Source organism: Mycteria americana, chromosome 11, assembly GCF_035582795.1.
Source record: "Mycteria americana isolate JAX WOST 10 ecotype Jacksonville Zoo and Gardens chromosome 11, USCA_MyAme_1.0, whole genome shotgun sequence".
NCBI lineage: Eukaryota > Metazoa > Chordata > Aves > Ciconiiformes > Ciconiidae > Mycteria > Mycteria americana.
Window position 1 is genome coordinate 20,461,723 of NC_134375.1, and position 22,080 is coordinate 20,483,802.

The 22,080-nt window shown below is 37.4% G+C and overlaps 2 protein-coding genes across 2 annotated transcripts in view; both read right to left on the bottom strand.

Annotated features, from left to right (window-relative positions):
- KCTD6 (potassium channel tetramerization domain containing 6) overlaps positions 1–22,080 on the bottom strand; it is a 117,666-nt gene that overhangs the window by 90,257 nt on the left and 5,329 nt on the right. The window lies entirely within an intron of this gene.
- The window catches only part of PRKAR2A (protein kinase cAMP-dependent type II regulatory subunit alpha), a 69,464-nt gene that overhangs the window by 30,035 nt on the left and 17,349 nt on the right, over positions 1–22,080 (bottom strand). Inside the window, exon 2 of the mRNA XM_075514362.1 lies at positions 14,256–14,291. Coding sequence (XP_075370477.1) covers positions 14,256–14,291 — 36 coding nt within the window. The remainder of the gene's footprint in view (positions 1–14,255; positions 14,292–22,080) is intronic.

Sequence of the window (22,080 nt, forward strand, 5' to 3'; positions counted from 1 at the left end):
ACTGCACTTTGTTTCCCGAGTAAAAGATCTCACCATGTCAAAGCAGACGACAGATTCATACCTCGATCCAGCAAGTGGGAAACAGAACCTGCACCCATTTGCACTACCTGAACAATTTTCACATTTCTGACAGTTAGAATTAAAAGCAACACTGAAACCTGAAAACCAGTTAAGCCATCTGCAGGAAAATCAGCTGTTTCAGCCTTCAGTTCACTAATGAGAACTGACTGAAATCAAGCGTAAATTTTTTAGTCAAAAAGAATGTCATTGCGCCAGCCCAAAACTCAGATCTCAGGTCTTAAAAGCCTGATCTTTCTCTTTTACTTTATGTGCCACATGAAAATCCCCAGATGCAGGAGCACCCACAGCAGTACCACCTCCTGACTTCATTCTTAATTCTCAAAGAGGCATAACTGAGACACGACTTACAATGACTGGGACTTGAGCAAAAAACGCCCCCTCAAATCTTTGTCAAATACCAACACAGAATATTCAAAACACACCACCATTTGCATGGCCATATACATCAAATTGAGTGTACGGTTTTTCAGTTGAGAAATATTTAGAAATAATAAATTTAGGTGTCAAAGGAAAAGAATGGATTTTCAGTTCTGGAAACAGCTTCAAATTTCATCTAAAGTTAAAAAGAAATTAAAATAAAATCCACTCGGTTCTTCACAGGCAGAGTTATTCTGCATTACAGATTAACTACGAAGATACAAAATCACTCAGCATGGCTGTGCCAAACCAGCTCAGTCCTGCAAGGATTACAGGTTCAGGCACAGCTCCCCACATGGTCCCAAAGCCTGCTCAGGTTGGAAAGCTGCACAGATCATTCTGTAAGGCAAAGAAGCCTATGAGACACTGATAAGCCTCTAAGGCCCTAAAATCCTGCACAGTTTCACCCAGCTCTGCAAAAAGCCAGCGTTGCCTCTCTGTACTATTGTACATACACAGCAACAAGTGAAAATGCTCACCTGGATTACCCAAAGCTTTGCTTATACCCCTAATTCAACTTGAAAATGCCCATCTCTGATGTGGCCGTTACTGATATTTCTCAAGGCCCACCACTTTAATAGAGTAGCAAAACTGAGGTCACGGGCAGAGTTTGCAAGGACCCACTCTAGTTCAAAGCTACCCCAAGGCACAATTCTGGATAGACATTTGTGCCCAGGGAGGTTGGGGCATTTAAGAGAACGGGATGATGTATTACAGTGCCTGCTACCCTTGCCTTTAGAAACCTTTGATAGCCATTCCCTCAGTATGATTACATACTTTCCAGTAGTATTATCTAAATCAGACTTCTCCAGCTTGTTTTCTTTCCATCAAGACAGAAATGCAACAGTTCCAGTGACAATGGCTTGCGATAAAACTGTAATGCCAGTGTCACACAATCCTAATTCATACTACATTTCAGTCATGAGTTCAGAACAGACTGCATAATCAATTATAAATGCCACCTTTTATGATAATGTGGGCTTTTCTTTGCAGGAAATCCAATTCTACATGCACAGACATCTTTTCTCCCAAGATGCATAAGTACAGGCAATATAATAAGCCCTTTAAAATTAAGACAATTGGTTGACAACTATTTCCATAGGTACATTTGTTTTATATATTCTGAATGCATTTTTCAAATATTTTTACTAAATTCATATAGATTAATAAAAATCTGGTTTTAAGTATTTATTTAAAAGGCTTTATCATCAGATATAGAGTAAAACAATTTAGACAATGCCATACAGCAGAACAGCCATTAAAATGATAGAATCACAGAATCATAGCATCGTTTAGGTTGGAAAAGACCTTTAAGATCAAGTCCAACCGTAAACCTAACACTGCCAAGACCACCACTACACCATGTCCCTAAGCACCACGTCTACACATCTTTTAAATACCTCCAGGGATGGGGACTCCACCACTTCCCTGGGCAGCCTGTTCCAATGCTTGACCACCCTTTCAGTAAAGAAATTTTTCCTAATATCCAGTCTAAACCTCCCCTGGCACAACTTGAAGCCACTTCCTCTTGTCCTATCACTTGTTACTTGGGAGCAGAGACTGACCCCCATCTCTACAGCCTCCTTTCAGTCAGTTCTAGAGAGCGATAAGGTCTCCCCTCAGCCTCCTTTTCTCCAGGCTAAACAACCCCAGTTCCCTCAGCCGCTCCCCATCAGCCTTGTGCTCCAGACCCTTCCCCAGCTTCGCTGCCCTTCTCTGGACACGCTCCAGCACCTCAATGTCTCTCTTGTAGTGAGGGGCCCGAAACTGAACACAGCATTCAAGGTGCGGCCTCACCAGTGCCGAGTACAGAGGCACGATCACTGCCCTAGTCCTGCTGGCCACACTATTCCTGATGCAAGCCAGGATGCTATGGGCCTTCTTGGCCACCTGGGCACACTGCTGGCTCATATTCAGCAGCTATTGACCAACACTCCCAGGTCCTTTTCCACCAGGCAGCTTTCCAGCCACTCTTCCCCAAGCCTGTAGCGTTGCATGGGGTTGTTGTGACCCAGGTGCAGGACCCAGCACTTGGCCTTGTTGAACCCCATACAACTGGCCTCAGCCCATCGATCCAGCCTGTCCAGGTCCCTCTGCAGAGCCTTCCTACCCTCCAGCAGATCAACACTCCCACACAACTTGGTGTCCTCTGCAAACTGACTGAGGGTGCACTCGATCCCTTCGTCCAGATCATTGATAAAGGTATTAAACAGGACTGGCCCCAACACAGAGCCCTGGGGAACACCACTGGTGACCGGCCGCCAACTGGATTTAACTCCGTTCACCACAACTCTCTGGGCTCGGCCATCCAGCCAGATTTTTACCCAGCGAAGCGTACACCTGTCCAAGCCATGAGCTGCCGGCTTCTCCAGGAGAACGCTGTGGGAAACAGTGTCAAAAGCTTTACTGAAGTCTAGATAGACAACACCCACTGCCTTTCCCTCATCCACTAAGCAGGTCACCTTGTCATAGAAGCTCTTTCACCATCACCAAGCTCTAGACAATCAAAACACTCCCTAACATACAGGGCTACCCCACTGCCTCTCCTTCCTTGCCTTTGATACAGCCACAAATTAATTTTTTTTTCCACCACAGGAAGATTTGGCAAAGTATTTAAAATTACATTTCCCTAGGGCAAACAAGAGCTTTCATGATGAAAGGCATAGAATAATAAACGGAAAGTAATCACAGTCTCTCTCAGATTTATATCTTTACATACATATAATGAAAGTATTACATGCAGACAATACTGCTTCAACTAGATTTTAAAGACAAACATAAAGCACTTTTCACTTATGATGCAATGCACTCCTACTTTATTATTATTTCTAGGTAGGCTTTGTTCAGGGTTTGGTTTTTTGTTTTGTTTGCTTAACTCCTTCTGCAACATACAGTATCTAGCATGGAAAATGCCCCAAGTTAACTGGCAGGCCTTGCTTTGCCACAGCCATCCCACACACCACAGGGGCATACAGCACTAGACAAATAATAGACTCCTTAGCACACTTGAGAACCTGCTCCTGGGATCTATTATGGAAAGACGTTTCCTGTCAAAGTAAGAGGCAAATTGTGGGGTAAGGGGGGGGGAGGCATCCACTGAACTGCAAGGAAACTTCAGAAGACAATCCTCAGCCTGTATATCTTTATTTAAATCCTTCTCCTACTCAGGAGCAATTAAAACAAAAAAACTTGTGCCAATGCAGGACTGGGGATAGAATTCTCTTAGGCTCTTCTCCTACCTCTTTGGTATAACCAGATGAACATGACATTTGCCTTTTTCTTTTCTTTTTTTTTTTTTTTTTTTTTAAATTAAACCAACAGTTGTTTATCATTGTATTTGCTTTATGTAGTTGCCTGTTTAATTATATAGATGCACAACTTTTACTTAATGCCTTTATGTATGAGTTATGCAACGTGCTTTAGCTTATCGTTCCACTTTATGTCCTCACAAGTGGTTAAAGGGTCATACCCTCCCACCTCACAGAAGCCAGGTGCTGGACAATAATAATAATAATAATAAGTCATGAGGCTACTTTGTTTCATAGCATAAAACACTGGCAAAAATAACTGAATCAAATGCTTCTGATCATCTAAATACACATTTGTGCATACACTCCAATAATTCCACATAATTCCTAGACTGTAATTTTTGATAATTTGAAATCCTACAATTTAGAGGACTTATCGTGAAAGCACTCTGTAGATAAAATATAGCACTCTGCAAGTAGTCTCTCCTGTACAGCTGGAGAAGCCAAGGGACAAGACTACTTGATTGCACAGAAATCATCTGCTAACTAAGCCACAGCTAGGGCTCCTGCACTTTTGGCTTCCATGTCTCTATTCACAACAGCAGAGCCCAGTATCCCATCAGACACTAGTGTGCTCTGGACCTTGCAGTAAGAGGTGAGTCTGCATGAAAAATAAAAACAACAAAAAGCTTTCCATCATGGTAGAGGAGTAATTAAAAATAAGAAAGCTTTCCACGTGGCAGTATCAAAACAGTTCACAGCTCTGACACGGTAACAACCAAACCCAAAATATTGCCCCTTCAATCTTAAACAGTAATTTAAACTTTGCTACTTCTGTTTCCAACTCCCTTTACTACATGTTAACAAAAATCTTAAAATGGCAGCAGGGTATTTTAGAGTTAGACTTTATTATTCCGTGCAGTGCAGCCTGAGAAATTCAAATGAAGCAAGCTTTATTCTTGCAAGTTAAAAAATCAGAAGACTGAAATGGATAAACATGCTGCTGACCTTGTTCAAGCCTTCTAAGAGAGCCTTACCGATGAGATAGTCATCCATAAAAAAAGGTCTCCTGGAAAACATGATGCTACTACTATTTCAGAGCACCCAGATTCACAATTGTAGAAGTAAGCCTTCTGCTTTAATGATCTTCTGTTTTAGCCCATCACATAAATCTTACCATATTTCTAAATGGTTACGTAAGCAAGGCAGATAAACATTTTTGGTGCTTAATTTCTGGTTTTATGTGCCTGATAAACACAGTGATACTTTATCTCAGTTAAAAACAGCATGGAGAATGTTCGTTTTACATTCAGTTTACATCAAAACACCACAAGTTCCAAGAAATGGCTCAAATATATACCTTCCAAAAAAAAGGCGTGTACCTTACAGGCTTTTAGTTGCAAGCAGTAGATAGAAAAGATAATCTAGCTGAGGAATAAAACAGAAAAAGTGTTTTTCCAGTCTAGAAATAAGAAATTCTCTTTCAGTTTCCAGACCAAGGCATTTTTTGTTTTTATACTTGCAATTCTGATATGTGAATTGCTAAACCTGCCATAAGGCCCATGATATTTTAAAAGAACTACCAGCATCTTGGGAAAAGTGCACTGAAGCACTTCTGTGTTAGAGCAGAGCAGATATTTAGCAATCAAAATTACCCACATCTTTCTGACATCTATCGTGACAGAGAATTGAAGGATGTCAAAGCGTTAGAAGGCATTTCAGAAATTAATGGTTCAGCAACTTGGATATGATTTTTCAGGATTTCTAGAGAATGTCCAAATAGATTAAAAAACCACATTACCCCTAATGGAACAAGTATTGCCTACTTACCTGTAGCAACCATGAACAATATAAAACTAGCATGGCTTTGACACAAAAGGATTGCGTGCAGAGCAATGACGTGGAACCCCCAGGTCCCTGTGCTTTGAAACGACTGCTTCCTGCCCTGCCGGGCAGGCAAAGCAGGGAATGTCGAAACCTGCTGTCTGATCCCTTGATGAAAAACCCATCAGCTTCCCCCATTTCTGTGCAGCTGCTGATCAACTCAGATGCCCGGTGATTGCTAGTAATGGGGAAGCCATAACTATTTGACTTGATGCAACTCATCTTCAGGATGAGTCAACTCTCGACTTCAGTGGCTCACTGAACAAATGGATTTCATTTACAGGAAATACACAGTTGAAGTAGTCTCACAAAAGACTAATATTAGGCAGAACTTCATCAGCTAGAAGTTGTGTGCTTTATTTATAACCTCTTAGTTCTGTGTTTTTCTGTTACAGAAGATTAGTGAGTTTAAGAAGATTACACTCCTCCCTATCCCAAATTTCGGAGACATGGGAAAAACATACATTCAGACACGCTAATCTGAATCAGGTAAGTGCTTCAGGCAGCCAAATACCCATGCACAAGCCATATCCCAAAGTCAAGCCTTGATTAAAGTCTCTCTTTATACAACAGCACTATAAAAGTGCTCACAGCAATTCCTAACTGAGATTGCTTTAAACCCCATTATATTCACTGTAGCTAGTTTTTTAGCATGCCGACTAAAGCTTTGCATTATTTGGAGTACACATGGTCTCATCAAGGTGTTCTGGTGTTAAAAATGACTGAGTGAAGTTTCTGAAAATACATGGGATATTCTTTCATATTAAAATCAGGTACGTTTAAACTTTTCTGTTCTACATGGACTATCCAATCCATTTCACATTTAATCTGAAGTTACAGCAACCAAAACTTGCCATGAGTATATTAATCAGTATAAGAGCATAACATCTATGACTTTGTCTAAAACTTTATATTAAAAAAGGGATAAAGTGCTGCCTTATTTATTCACAAAAAAAACCACAAAGCGCATCTAACTCCCAAGGTCACTCCACATATATACATCACAGCACCATGTTTTGCACTAAGTATAAAACTGCCTTTTTAGCCTGTATCGTGACATGCATTTTGAGATTTCCTCCAATGTGTTTTCTCTCAGTTTCTTATGCACAACAAACCATGCGGGAATATTTTCATTTGGGCTTTAATTCACATGTTAAAAACAGCTTGGGCTCAAAACAAAAGGGAAAAAAAAAGTCAATTCTCCTCCTTTCCATCTCACCTCAAAAAAAGAAAATTAAATTCCAACCCATCCAGAGGTAAGAGAATGAAATTTTATTTAAAAAATCAGCTGAAGGCTGGTATTTTCAGAAGTATATATGTATCTAAAGATATGGACTAGCATTTATGTAGGCTTTTTAAAGATCTTTAATGTAGACAAATTAATGAGAGTTAATCACCTGCACCTTTTGCCACCTGAATAATTCTGAAAAACTGTTCCTTACTGCATTAATTGCTTAATAAATGTGCATAGCTATACCTTATTCTCCCAATTAATAAGAACTAATTTGAGTTAAAATTTCACTTCAGATGAACAACTTTTAATCATTATGTAACACTATAAGCATGAACAATTATTTAGAAAGAATAAATTAAAAAAGAGGAAAACTGAATGAATTCTACTCCACTGTAGCACTTATATTCTCTTATATTTGCATTGAGTAGATTGGATCAGATTTCATCTGACCAGGTATTGCACTGACTTAAGTTTTATATAAGGATGCTCACTGAGTGTTGTATTTCTCTTTATGTCATAAAAAAATCTAGCCGTTACAAGCAGAATTATTCACAACGGTGTGAAATTCAAGTAATTGTGAAGTCACGACTGTTAATTTCCAAAAATAAGCTTTTCATTATTCACTGAATGCCAATTACATGCCAAGAATTTTTAAATAAGTCCCAATATTGCAAACAGAGAAAACAAGCTTTTTTTTGTTGTTTAACGAATAATGATTCAGGCACTTTCTTACAGGAGAGCACCCACACAATTTATCACCACTTTCATCTGTCATCCCACACACTTGGCTTTTGCTCATATCAACATTTTTCAAAATGAATTATTTTCACTCTAGTTATGATATCAGTTTTGCAATCAGTAGCGCTAGCAAAAAATGACAGAAGCATCAGGTTGTTGAAATAGGAAAGCTGTTTCTGCCATTTGTAAAAATGTGAATTTCTGAACTCAAAAGTCTCTTACAATTTATCATCTGCCTGAAAACATTTCAGCAGAAGTTATTATGCCATCAGTTTTGTAAGACAGTGAATAATCAATATAGAAATTCATTAAATAGCTGCAAGAGAAGAAACCAGATCATGATTTTCAAGTCATCCTCTGATAATCAGATAGTCTGGTAAGTAGAAAGCAAAGAGAATGGCACAGAGAAAGTTAGTCACTCAGTCTTCCTCCCTTGGTGATTTGAAGTGATGAGATTTTATCACTGAAGTAGCAGATAGTATCCTGCAAGAGAAAATACTCAAAACAATATCCCAAAAGAAGTGTTGCCTCTTGCTTCATTGCTACTATTTAGATGTCCTGATTTAACAGGATCCCAAAATGGTATTCTTTACCAAATACTAACATGCTGCATGGCAGTAATTAATATTAAAGCTTTCTTAGAAAATTATTTTTTTAAAGCTGTCATTTTAAAAGGCTAAAAGCTACTAAAAAGATTTTACTATGTGTAATATTATCATATCCTGACATCTCAACTTGCCAGGGTGTGAAGAAAATGCTGTACCTCACTAGAAAGCCCAGAGAGATATCAGACTTTAACAACATATCTACTTTATGAGATGATTGCTCATCTTTGGTAGGAGCCAGAAGAATGAAGAATTCAAGGAAAAAATGTCCCCTATTGTCAAAATGGAGAAGAACCGGTGAGTTTGAAGAACCAGTGGTCATACAGGCCTCTTACGGAAGTTTATCTTATGAGGAAAGAGAAAGCCAGAAACTGTCAAGAAACGTTGATTTGCACATTATTCAAACACGAAATTCTATACCTACACCCTCTAAAAATAGCATGTTAAAATGTTACACAAAGATGGGGGGGGGGGGGGACCACCACAAAAAAAAAAAAAACAACACCTACCAAAACATATTGTCATATATCAGATCGTTAGAGAGAAGAGAAACATCAAAAATACTGATTCCAAACCCAACATTTGTTGTGGATACTGACAACATTAAAAGTCAGCGTCCCCAACAATGCTAATGTTCGCTATACACAGGAAAACAGGGTTCAGTAACGTTCAAACAAAATTATCCTCTACATATGTAAACATTTATTCAGCAATCATATCTTAGGAGAGGGCTTAGCACCTGATTCCAGGGACAGCAGATTTGATCCTTCTCACTTCACTGAGTCTCTGCTGAAAGTTGCCCTACCAAAGGGACTAACTGAAGCAAGTCTTGTTCATTTGATTACTTTTTATGTTAACATGAAAATAGTAACAGATCCTGACAGTCATGTTACTTTGCTGGTATAAAAATATTAGGGAAATAACTATCATATATTGCTTCCCTAGATTATATAATTCAATTATTCTCCTTATACAGTTGTTGAATATGAAAACTGTAATCTCATTCCTATCCCACAGAGGCCAAAAGAAGATTGAGGAGGGAGTACAGGCATATGCAAGAGAGATAAATTATACCAGGTCACTCAGATAAACAGAAATAACTGGAGAAAACAGATGAAAACCTTCTGTCACACGTGTATGGTATGGGTGTCATATTTTGTGAGATTTTTTTCTATCCCATGAAGAATTCAGCAAGTCTGCTGGAGAGTGGGTGTTCTGTGGAATGAATCAAAGGTGTCTAGAAATGGCAATACAGAAATCTAGCAAAAAACTTTACTTTTCTGAAACATGCTAAAACTAAAAGAGGAGAAACTATGCCCAAGTGAGACTGTAGTAGGCGTCACACTCTTCATTCCAAAACCACAATTAACTTTCATTCATATACTGCCAGGAGCAAAATTCTCCTCAATGTTACATATCAGTTGTTATAGTAGGACAAATATCAATGCTCTCTTCCCTCTAGTTTTGACATAGTTTTGATATAATTACTTGAGAAAGGAGGTACCACTGATTTCTCCCACCTCCCTGCACCCTGTAGTCACTAACCAAGGGCTGAGATACTCACTGGTATTCTCTGCAGTCTCTTTCACTACAGAAAAGGAAGTGACTAACAAAGTTTGCCAGGAGCCCCTGTGCTTAGAAGAAGACAAGAAACATAATCAAGCAAGTATGAATTTCAACACAGTCCAACTCTTGGGAGGAAGGAATCTGTATGGTTTTCAGGCCATCCAAACCAAGCCTGGGCAGACAGAGTCAGTCAGCAAGCCGTGTAACAAAGAGTTACTCACGCTAGCAGAAGGCTCAGACATCGCTAATTCACTTAAAGCAGCAGCAAGACAACAGTTCTGCTGGGTAATTAGCACTGAAATTGCTCATGGCACCAGCGTCTATGGCATCCTATAGCTAGGAGATTTTAAAACTAGTGGGTTGGGGTTATTTTTCTTTGTAGTTTCTATGTAGGGATAGCTTATGATTTTGCAAACAGAGGATTATATTTTAATCAAGTCAACCACCAGCCTGTATACAAATTAGAACTGACCAACACAACGCTTGGGGTTTGTGCGCACACCATGGAACCTCAACATGTTACATGGAGAAACATGCTATACACAAGCAATCTATTCATTAGATAAACTTCTAGGGGAACATCAAGCTCTCATTTCTCTTTCTCCCTCCTAGCATTTCCTGGAAAAGGCTGTTTCTCTTCATGAGAACACTACTTTACCACTCTGCACGTCTATAAATAAATCCGTGAACGCGATTAGATAAGTTGTCCTTTTCCAGGTTGACCCTCCTGCACAGTCTATGGAGTTTCTCACTATCCCACCCACAGACCCCTGCTTTGCTGGCTGAATCTCTGACCAGCACACAAAGCCATGGTCAAGAAGCAAATGGGATTCCCTGCAGAGTCTTTATAGCTGTCGAACTGTTTGGAAGAGTTTAATGCCAAGCAAGCCAACACTATCCCTCCCCCTGAGGGAACACACATCAGCCTAGGAGATGAATAAGTAGCAAATGTTGCAGAAATGCGGAGCATAAGTGAGCAGAATGAATCCCCGTGTTCGCAGTATTACAGGGTGAGAAAGAAGAAGTAGTATGTAAGAATGTGCTGCTATCACTTATGGGATATGAAAGCAGTATCATCACTTTTGGTCAATGATTTGAGAAATGTAGAAATAAAATTCATTCTTCTTTTGGACAAAAAGAATATAAACAAGATATGTTTTAATGTACAAGATCAGTTTGACCTTTCTACTAGATTACCATTTGTCAAGCAGTTTTCTTAAATCCTGATTTCTTAAAGTATTTTACTGAGGTACTGCCTAAGCTTGAAGTAAACTAATGCTCAAAGTTTTCAAAAAGCACAAAAATAAACTTCCTGACCAATTCTTGCCATGTGTCAGAAAACTCGTATTTTGAGTAAGTCTTAAAGAATGACAGCTAAATATTTGTAGTCATTAAAGCAATATTTGCCAGTACAGTCAAGAAGCCCAGGTTTAGACATTTCATAACTAAAAATAAACACCGAAATGAAAATTCAGTAATCATTACAACAGGTTTTTTCTATGGGTATGTATCCTTAGAATTTGCATTAGTGCACCAAGGGAACCATGATCATCCTGTTATCTTTAGGCAGCTAATCACAACTGACCAGGAGTAAACAATCCAAATTTAATACTGAGGACATTAATAAAGCAGTTTAAAAGAGATTCTGTAACTGCTATGTGTAAGAGAGGGTCATAAACAGTGGTTAGTCTCCAAGAATATATATCTATTTGAATCGTTTAGCAGAACAATTATTAGCCTGTACTAAACTGTATGTATAATGTAGACAATTACTTTATCATCTTTTCCTTTAATTAGAATTACATTTTTTTCTAACTTTCATTCTTGACCTACTGGACCATGAGAGCAGTGCCATAATTCCCTAGACAGCCAAATGCTTAAAAGAAGAAAAATTCTTGCTTGAATTTTAGGTCTTTTCTTCAATATGTCCAATGTTAGTTTTTAAATTCTTCTCCTATTTTGTTCTTCCAGAGTACTGCAAACCTACAGTTTTGTGCGTGTAAATCTTGATACCAGCAAACAATTTAGCTCTGCTCTTTACTCCCCTTACAAATGCACATTGCACTGGAAACATGCCAATAGCCGGTAGGACTGACAAGGTTCAACATGGACTAGCAAAAAGTTCTTCTGAATAGAAGAGCAGAAAAGAATATACTAAATGCAATTACAAAAAAAATTGTGTGTCAGCTTTTCTTCTCCATGGTATGTTCTGCTTTACTTAATTAGTTAAAAACAGATACATTTAGATACTATGCTGAGTAATCCATAATGCAATGTTGGGTTGTTATTTGTTGGTTTATAAAGAAAAAAAGAAATCTTACAAAAATTGCAGAATGAAAAGTTTCTTAAAACCCAACACATCTAACAAGGAAATCAAATCAAATTCAGAGCACCAAAACTAACAAATCATTCATTCATTTTATGCAAGGGATTATAAAATGTGGTTGCCTATGACAGCAGGGGGCTGAGTTCAATAACCCAGGAGAACCCTGCCAGTCTCGTTGCTATTTGGGTAATTTCTTGACAGAAACAGCAGGTCTGGAGTGCAAAAAGACCCACCAACCAAACAACTCCCCCCGACCCCAAACCAGTAGGTTTCTGTACTTTTCCTGCCAAGAGAAGGAAAATGGGGTCTCCTTGTATATGCATGGATGCTGTCTGCATCTCTTTCACATTTTAACAAATCCCACACTGATCATGACCTGTACAGTGTATATATATAAAGTGGAGAAAAATATTTTTTTTTATTGTGAAAAGTATTTAACACACAGTACTAAAATATACATATTCTATTAATGTTTGTATCCATGAGAATTCTAACATGTACTGTAAACTCGGAATTATTCTAGCTCTTCTTGGAGCAGCAGTGTCATTAAGCATCTAAGCAGTCCTCCTTAATCTAATTGCATAAGTTAGCAATTCAATTTTACATTTGCTGTTTAGTTGTTCACATTAACCTTTAGACCCCTTCAATGAAGGAACTTGTTTTTTAACTAATAGTAGCTCAGTACTATAAGAGCACCAATATTGTATTTCAGTATTGAAGATTCAAAAAGATCACAACTACCCTCTGATTAGCGCTCAACTTTTTAACTTCGGGAATAATTCAGCCTTTATTTACATTTAAATCCAAGATGTATTCACTTCTCATTTGTAAGATTTTACTCCATCAGCAGGTTCCAGGATGGATTAGTTTAATTAGCAGACAAGTGAAAATATCTTGGGACTCTCCAGATTAAGATATTCTGGAGCATATCTAAATGTATTACTTCTAATATTCACTATGAGAGTATCAAACTCCATCATTCAAGATACAGTTTTGTCTTGCCTAAATTTCGCATGTAATAATATACCAAAACTACCAGCACTGTCAATTTTTAAGAGTTATGAAGGTCTCATTATACTCACAATTACTTATATGTAGTGGCATAAATACACAGTCATACCCTTAATCATATCCAAGCAACTAGTAGTAAAGCAACTGAACTGCATGGGTATAAGGACATATTGCACATAAAATTAAACATGTATTTATCTCATATATATTTATATACCATATATATTATCAACCATGCCCCACCATAACTATCATACCAAATAACATGACAGATCATATACACAAGTTACAAACTGAGTAGACTTGAACTGAAAACTAGAGAGAAAACACTGAACACATTGGCATTTTTATAAAGACTTTTTCAAATCAGAACCGTAACTACTTCCTAGACCAGCTAAAATGTTATAATTAAATATTTGATTAAAAAAAACAAAGGAACATATGCAAAGCAATCCACACTGCACCTCAAATGAAAAAAATAATACAGTACCTTCTCATCTACAGGTAACATTTTGTTCACGTGATACCATTAAAAAAGACTTTTTGGGGAATAACAGCTACTCATTAAAGCATTTAATATTGGTTAAGACAGAAAGCAAACACACAAAAAAGTATAATCTGCATCTCCAGAACAAGTGAACAGCCATAAATCCAACACCTTTAAATATCAGTTGTACAAGCAAGAGGCTAAAACAACACAAAGAGGGGACAGCCTCCACCCCCCATATTTCTGTATTCTAACCAGAGGTAAAATTCTTAGCAACATGGAAGATTAGGAAACATGTTGCAGCAGAAAGAAGCTGCCACTTTTTCAATTCACTGCAAAGCAAGTCTTTGCCATAATTATTACGTTGCATAAAAGTTCTGGGAAGTTCTTCTGGACAGAACCATTACTACTGCTGAAATTGCTTCAATAGCCTGTGATCACCCACAAAACCGTTTTCTAAACTACTCTCAATGTGTTGCCCATTGGTTTCTACAGTGAATCAAGAAACAATTCTCATTATTTCAAATAGAAACACTGCAAGAAGCATGAGAAATAAGGCAGTGATGAAGAGTAAGGTCATTTTTAATGTAATTCCTTTAGTCAAATACACATTACAACACTTTTTCAGAAACATTAAATTCTTAAAAGGAAATCATACCTGATACTCTTCTGTTGTATCGGTTAACAACTGGAGCTGCAAAATAAACAAATCAAAATTACAATTGCTATTTATTATTACAAATTCAAAGTCATAATCTTGAATAATCATGATATATTTTTACTACACAAATCCCATACAAATCTCTTTTTTAAAAAAAAAAAAGCTTCAATATAAAGCTTTCATCCACTTACTTGCCAGCCAGTAAGTGTATATTCAAAGTTAAAACTTGATATTCCAGAAGGCCATTACATGCTAAGATGGAGGGTAAGCAGTTTTGGGGTTTTTTACCCAACTCTGAAAAAATATACCTCTACAGAGGTTACCCAATTAGAGATTAGGTTATCTCTAATTTGGGATGAACTTCCTGACTTTCACTATTCACATACATTTCAACATTAAGCCAACCTTTAGTAAACAGTATTCTTTCCCCCTTTCACTGTAACCAAGTTACTGTCTGTGCGAGTTGCTTCAGTCTCAACACAAAAAAAACCCCAATCAACCTGTAAAACTTCACCCAGAACAAAACCAAAACACCATGCTCTCCTTCACCGCTAGCCACCAACGTAATTTTATTCTGAATGCTTCATGCTTTCCCATTCCTCTTCCCCTCAACCGATAATTGTGTTTTTCCTGATACAACCAGTGACCTCTCTATTCCATTCTTTAAACATTTAAGAATTAGATGAGCCTTTATACCACATCAAAGCTTGTGCATCAGAGCCAGATTTATTAAAACACATGCTACCAAAATCTTAATGATCCCATCATTTCTTAGAAGTTAGAAGCTTTTGAGTATCTGGCACCACCAGAATTATGAACAACAATGCTTTCTTAAGCAAATACACAAGAACTCAGCTTCTTTTGAGCATTTACAACCACCCTGTGTCTATATTAAAACACATAACTGATAATAAAAACAGAAAAAAAAAATCAAAATTATTATTGTGCATTCTTTCCTGTGATAAAGGAAATCAGAAGGAAGAAGAGGTTGGGGGGAAAAATAGTCAGGCTAACTCTATAGAGTTTTCAGCCAGATCTATCAACAAGGAGACAATACTCAGCTTAACAAGAAGCTAAGGATTAAAAGCAAGATTATTTTGAATTTTACAATTTAGATCGAGACCTAAACTTCTATAACACAGCATAATCCTTATAAAAATAACATTGACGCAGTGTTTCATACATCAAGCTTGAAGAGGTTCAAAACACTGAATGATAAACCTGGGAATTCAAGAAACTTTATTTTCAAACCTTTAAGCAATTTTTGACAGCAGCAACCCTTCCTGCAAATAAGGGCAGCATATATTACACTTGTCAAAGGACACCATGGATGCAAGAAGTTTATATCACCTTAAGGGGAGACAGGCATTTGGAACAGAGATCCATTCTGGTTTATTAAACAAACAACAAACTCATGCAACGCCCTGAACTGAAAATGTTCATACATTTTGCCCTGTTCTTAACTCCTCCATGTGGGCCTGCCTGGTGCCACCGACGGCAACAGAATCCTCCTCTAGACATCCACCTGCCCTGCAGCAGTACATTCATTCTTATCTCTAGTTTATTGAGCTAGTTTAACTGAGTAACTACTCAAAGTTGGGAAGCAAATTTGGATCTTAAGAAACAGGAAAACTCACTACTTCTTATCTAGAGACACAGACAAATGCCTACCAGGTCTAAGATACTGAAGAACAAGAGGACTAAAACCAATTAGTTCAGTTCCTGCTACGAAGTGATTTATTACAACAGAATACTAAATTCAAAACATAATTTCATAAGTTTGCAGTAGAAGCACCTCATCTAGGTCATAAGTTTCAATTAAATTATTAACTAGTCTCATATACAGATTTGGATCCTTTTAATCACCACCGTTAGTAAGTAAATACATTATTTCAGGCACTGTCTTGCACATGCAGACTTTCTTCTCCACCTTTTGCCTACTACACCCATTTCTTTTTCATGTTTAAGAATAACATTTTAACATCTTTGAACAGAACTAATACACTACAGAAAACTCTGACATACTTTGGGTACCACAGAAAAAAATCCACTTTTCAAAGACTATGGCTTCTTTTAGAATCTTGATTATTTTATCCCATAGCAGGGTTCAGTGTCATCAAAACAGCATCAAGTTTTCCACAGTGTTAAAAACGAGAAAAAAAACATAACCTTTTAAGGACAGTTAAGAGAGCACTATTATTCTGCCTCCACAAAGCTTTTAAGATTAAAATGCTAGTTTGCTTTTCTTACACCAGTGACAGTTTTAACACGTATAAAATTTCAGGTTCACTTTTATATGTTGTCAGAAGATGACTATTTTTATGCTAAAGAGATAAAATCTGACATTTCCTACCACAGAAGATTAGCATTTTCTTTTGTTCTGGCTTACCAATGAAAAGCTCTCTTTGTTTATGACTATTTTCAGTATTGCACAGACTGTATAGCCACTCCTATAGCATCCTTGTGTTTTGTCATTAGAAGTACACAGAGAAAAGCCCGGCATCAAGTACTGCTGAGAGAACAACTCATGAAGGTCCCACATATACCTAGATCAGTCTGTGGACAGATTCCAAAAAATTAGATGGGGCGGAAGGGAATAATACATTTACAGTTAACCCAGCCTATTTCCTAGACTGAACACCAAAGGGCGTCTCATTTAAAGCAATAGTGATAAGACACAGGAGGAGCAACCTCTTACACCAGCACAGCCATTACAGCACACCTCTGCCTACACTGTAACAAGAACCAGCACACCAACCTGGTACAACTCAGGAGAGCTGGTATCTTCAAGAATAAAAAGAAATTGCTGCTTTGAAACAGGAAACAATTCATTTTTTTTGTACCCACATTTAGAATTTCTCTCCTGCACACCAATGGGCCATGTCTCAGGTCAGTTATACAGTTAATTGCAGAAATTATAATGAGATTAAAAGATTTTGTTGCAAGATTATTGTTGCAAACTCTCCATTATGTCAAAACCTCAGGTGCAACAATATTAAAGTTCAAAATGTCTCATACCTTTGGCACAGTCCCCGCTTTTACTTGGCTCATGGGAGCCAAGACCCAGTAATTGGGTAAACACAACAGAAACGGAGGTAAATTAAACCATTGTACCAGAAGAGACCAAAACGGCCCAATTTCCTCCCTGGCAGCCCAAGGCAAGTGAAACCAGCAGGGGGAAGGCAGGTCAAGTTGTGCATTCTACAGTTCTGCCAGAACTGACTCAGGACAGCTATCCTACTCCACCGTTCAAGAAAAAATGTCAGAAATGTCTGCTGAACATGTGCATATTTTCCATACTGTCCTGAGGCACAGACTGAACCAAGCACTAGACAGGAACACTTAAAAGGGGCTGTTTCAGATTGAAAAAATTACAGGTTTCTGGCTGTAGAATTTTTTTTTATTTACAATTGCAATATCTAGAACCAGTCAGTTCTCTAGTTTAAATCAAATACTTATTTAATAAGTAGTTATCAACTTTATGTCAGTATCACTTAACCTCACTCGTCATTCTCCTTTTCCTGCACTGGGGAAAAAGAAAAAAATACACAACAAAATAGTGGGCATTCATTCATATATATATATATGAATGCCACATACATATCATAAACACTCAAAGAAGAAACAATGCTATAAAGGTGCTCAGCTTCCCAATTTCAAAAACATTTTATACTACCTCCAATCAGCTAATTCTGCAAAAATTAGTCACGTACATATTTGCTAATAAGAGACTGCACAACCTTTCTTCCTCAAAGTAAAGGTATGTCATTCCATTTATTTAATAAAAATTATTTTAATTATTTGCATAAATAAATCAATACTGTACATTGTTAGTTAAATCGACAAATGTACCTTATATCAAACAGCACTACTGCCATGCAACTATCCTAACACTTGTTAGTGGCTCCATTCCATTTGGTTTTCTCGCTTGAAAAATTAGGGATATAAATTTCAGAAACAGAGACTGGTATGTGATAATGCTGGGAACCACTGACCTCAAATATAGATTTTTTTAATAAATATTTTCCAAAAGTGAAAAAACAGGAATTTCTCCAATATTCTTCAGTTTGCTTTAGCATTGAGATTTTCTTTGAAATATCTGATGCTGGGTTTTGGCTCACCATGCTTAACTTATGAGAGTTCTGACTATGGTTATAGGCAGGTGTTAAAACTCAGCCCCATAGGTTTAAAAGTGTATAAAAGAAAAAGGACACAGATAATACCTTTTTTTCCTCCCTGCTTTCAAAACCAAACCAACAATTAAAGTATTTAAGCCAAACAAGTGACAGTAAAATCATTCTCCAACTTTACAAATCAGATCTAAAAGAATGCTTTTCCTACAGTGCGTGGGATCCCTTCTTTGTCAGTGTACTGAAAAGTGACTGGTAAAAAACACCAGCAAAGTTACACTACTACCATAATAGTACAAGTTACTTCTCTATACTACTCATAAGCATTGTACAGCTACAGAAGAGCTGTACAAGCTAAAGCTTGAAATGAACAGAAAAATGACAACAATCATTCTCCCAGCTATTGCTATCCTCTTCTTGCACATACTAAGAACATTAAATTCTTACAGAAAGGATAATAAAACTCAGAAGATCAGTTCGGGGTCACAGGGAAAAAAAATTCAGGGACAAACGAAGAACTGGCATTCCAGGCATGAGCTTAGAGTACTAGATGTTACCACTCTGCACTAGATACCTTGAAAACTTTATTTCTCTTCCTCTACAAGCACTTTGCTTTTTACTAGGACCTGTGAACACTTCCCAATTACAATTGCGGGGAAAAAATCCCCACGTGCTGATTGTTTCTGATAGTGGATACAATTTATAGCGGCAGACTAAGTTAAGCTATTGTGCACACAAAAATTGAATACAGATCTTTCATGTAACACTCTAATCAACTCAACAATTTTTTGAAGGTTTCCTGACGAAAGATGGAGCAAAGTCTGTAATAGGTTGCATAAATTCAGTAGTATAGTACTCAGAGTTCATAAAGCATAGGCATAAAATACCAGCTTTATTAAAACAAATTAGCAGAAATCAGTGATTTCCAGAGTACCTTCCCATCGAATCATGGCGCAAAATCATCCTATGTAAACAGAGACAAAACAAGAAACAGAATGTAAGCTGTTCTTATTTAACAAGTCAATTAAGATTATCCAAACAACACGTGAGTTGACACTATAAACTATTAAAGCTGAAATACCAGAAGCAGAGTGGAGTATAAATCTGAGGCATGACTGTCTCTATGGAATGTTATATCAAGTTACGATAAGGAAGTGCTAGACTACAGCTGTCAAACTGTTTTTCTACACACCAAGATGTTAATGGACTTGCATGAATATGAACCATCGCAACTGTGAGAAAATTTAAAGATTCAAATACCAACTTTTTAGGATTTCTAGTAATTAAAAAGTAATGCTGTAGCAGAAACAAGACTTTCATCATCAGATATGCAATCATACTTCAATAAATGCAAATCTGAACTTGTTTTTCAATAAATAAGTAAAATAATGGGGTTCCCTGTGACTATTACTAATATAATAGTTACGTATCCATGATTTCCTTCAGGATGTCCCTGCCAGACAGTGGTAAATTCCACTTATCCCTTCCAGATCTCTGCTTGATAAGGTGGAGAGCATGAGTGGGGCAACAAACTACCACAATTTTTTCCGAGGCAGTTCTGGAACCTAACAGTCCACGTGTCAACATTCCTTTCAGAAAAGCAAAACAGACAGAAATGGACAAGAGTTTTTACGGGTACCTTTTATGGGTTTTTTTACTTCTATTTCCCCCCCCAGAAGAGGATGGAAACACAGAACCTGGTTAGAGACAGGCAGGAGAGATTCTGATGGTGTCAACTGAAGCATGCCAGATATTCGGAGGAAGACAAAAGGTCAGGGAACACAAGAGAGGGAGTTCTTTCAGAGGACGAACAGAGGGAGCATGGAACGTAAAAAAAAGGAAGGCAGAAAATTGGAAACCGTGGTCCAGGATTGCCTGTGTACACACACAAACTCTTTACTTTTCTGTAAGAGACTGTTACATCTATTAAGTTGGAAAACAATAACATTAATATTAAACACTGTTTTCCTCTCTGCTACAGGAGAAGTAACAGAGGCATAGGTACCTTTTCATTCCCAGTATTTAAAAATAGCTCTCATCAGTAGCAGGACATAATAAAATATAAAAACAAAGTAGCCACACATCCTGGTTTCCAATTTAATTGATTTTTTTTATTTGGATTTGAAAATTACTGACACAAAATGGAAAAACACTGTCTGGAAGCCTCATCTTAAAGGAGCCCCTGATCCTTGCTTTCAGAGATTTTAGAACCCCTCTGATAGAAAGAATGTAATAACTACTTCTGAAAGAAAAAGTTGAGTCAACAAGCAAGGCATTTATGTCAGTTAAAAAAACATGTTTTACGAAGTTATTAAAGCTGTTGTGCTATTTTGGGTTGGCTCTTTTTTTTTTTTAAAGACAGAAGAAAAATTAATATGCAGTCTGGAATGGACGGACTTTAAACAGCTGATAAATTCAAGAAAGATAAATCTTTACTTGACTCTGAAAGAAATTTGGGGGAATGTCTGGTTATAATAGCACTTCTTGACTAAGATGTTAAGAGTTTTGTTTGTTTGTTTTTAAATTAAAGACGCTTTAGGAAAACGTATCACTATTTCAACATTCTCATTCCACGACTGAATTTGAACAGTCGTGCATGGTACTATTTCGATTATGTTTCTCAGCAGATATTAATTCAATACCAAAAAGGACCATGACCCTGTTATGCAATGAACCCTGCTCTCAGAATTGAGGAGTTAATACAGCCTGACTGAAGCCTAAGTACAGGAGAATTAATACCTACCAAGCAGCACTCCGTATTATCTGACATTGCAACGGCATGGCCCACACAGCCCTCTCCTATTTCTTGCTGACATGTCTCAGATCTAGCCAAACACAGCACTTTTTTTTTTTTGCATTGATTTTTATGAGTGCAACCTATATTATTAAGATCAAATAGATAGCAATAAAGTGTGCATTTCCTTTACAGACACAAAATGAGAGAAATTCCCAGTGCTAAGGTACAATCTCAGCTGAAAGGACACATTTCACAGTGATTAAAGGTATAACTGTATGCTGATACTAAAACAGAGATTGTCAGGGACTGAAATGAAAGACTTGGGAATTTTTTCAAGGATTAGAAAGACAAAATTATACACTGCACAGAAAATAAAGCATGCTGCAAAGAACTGGGAGAGTTAAGAAGCAACTGGCAAATCTTCAAAGTATTGTTGGAAGAGGCAAGACACTGGAGGGTACAGCAAGGCAAGACAATAAGTGAAAAAGGGAAATTTGCTTGTGCTATAGGAACAAGCTTAAAGAGAAAGGCATTTCAGAGATAGGGAAGCAAAGGAGCCACATAAGTAATATCACAAAAGTTTTAAGAGCCAGAATGATGTTAGGCTTACAAACCCAATGTTAAGTAGATGATAAAAAGTAAAGATCCTGAACAAATTTGGAAGTTACTTTCACAGGGATTCTCTGACAATGAAAAAGCCAGAAAGGGTCAAAGATGAGGATGAGACTACAGAAAAACAGAAAGATCACATCAAGGAGAAATAACTGCAAGTTTCCTTAAAATAAATGTTTCATACAGGAAAAGATAGTTGTATCTTATCTAGGGAACCACAAGGCATTTCCCAATCAGTAAGAAACATGGGCAACTCACCCTCATGTCTAGGTGGAGTGGCAAAGGAACGACAGCCTCTTCCTTTTCCAAGTCTCTTGACTCTTCCCTTCTATCTGACCAGTTC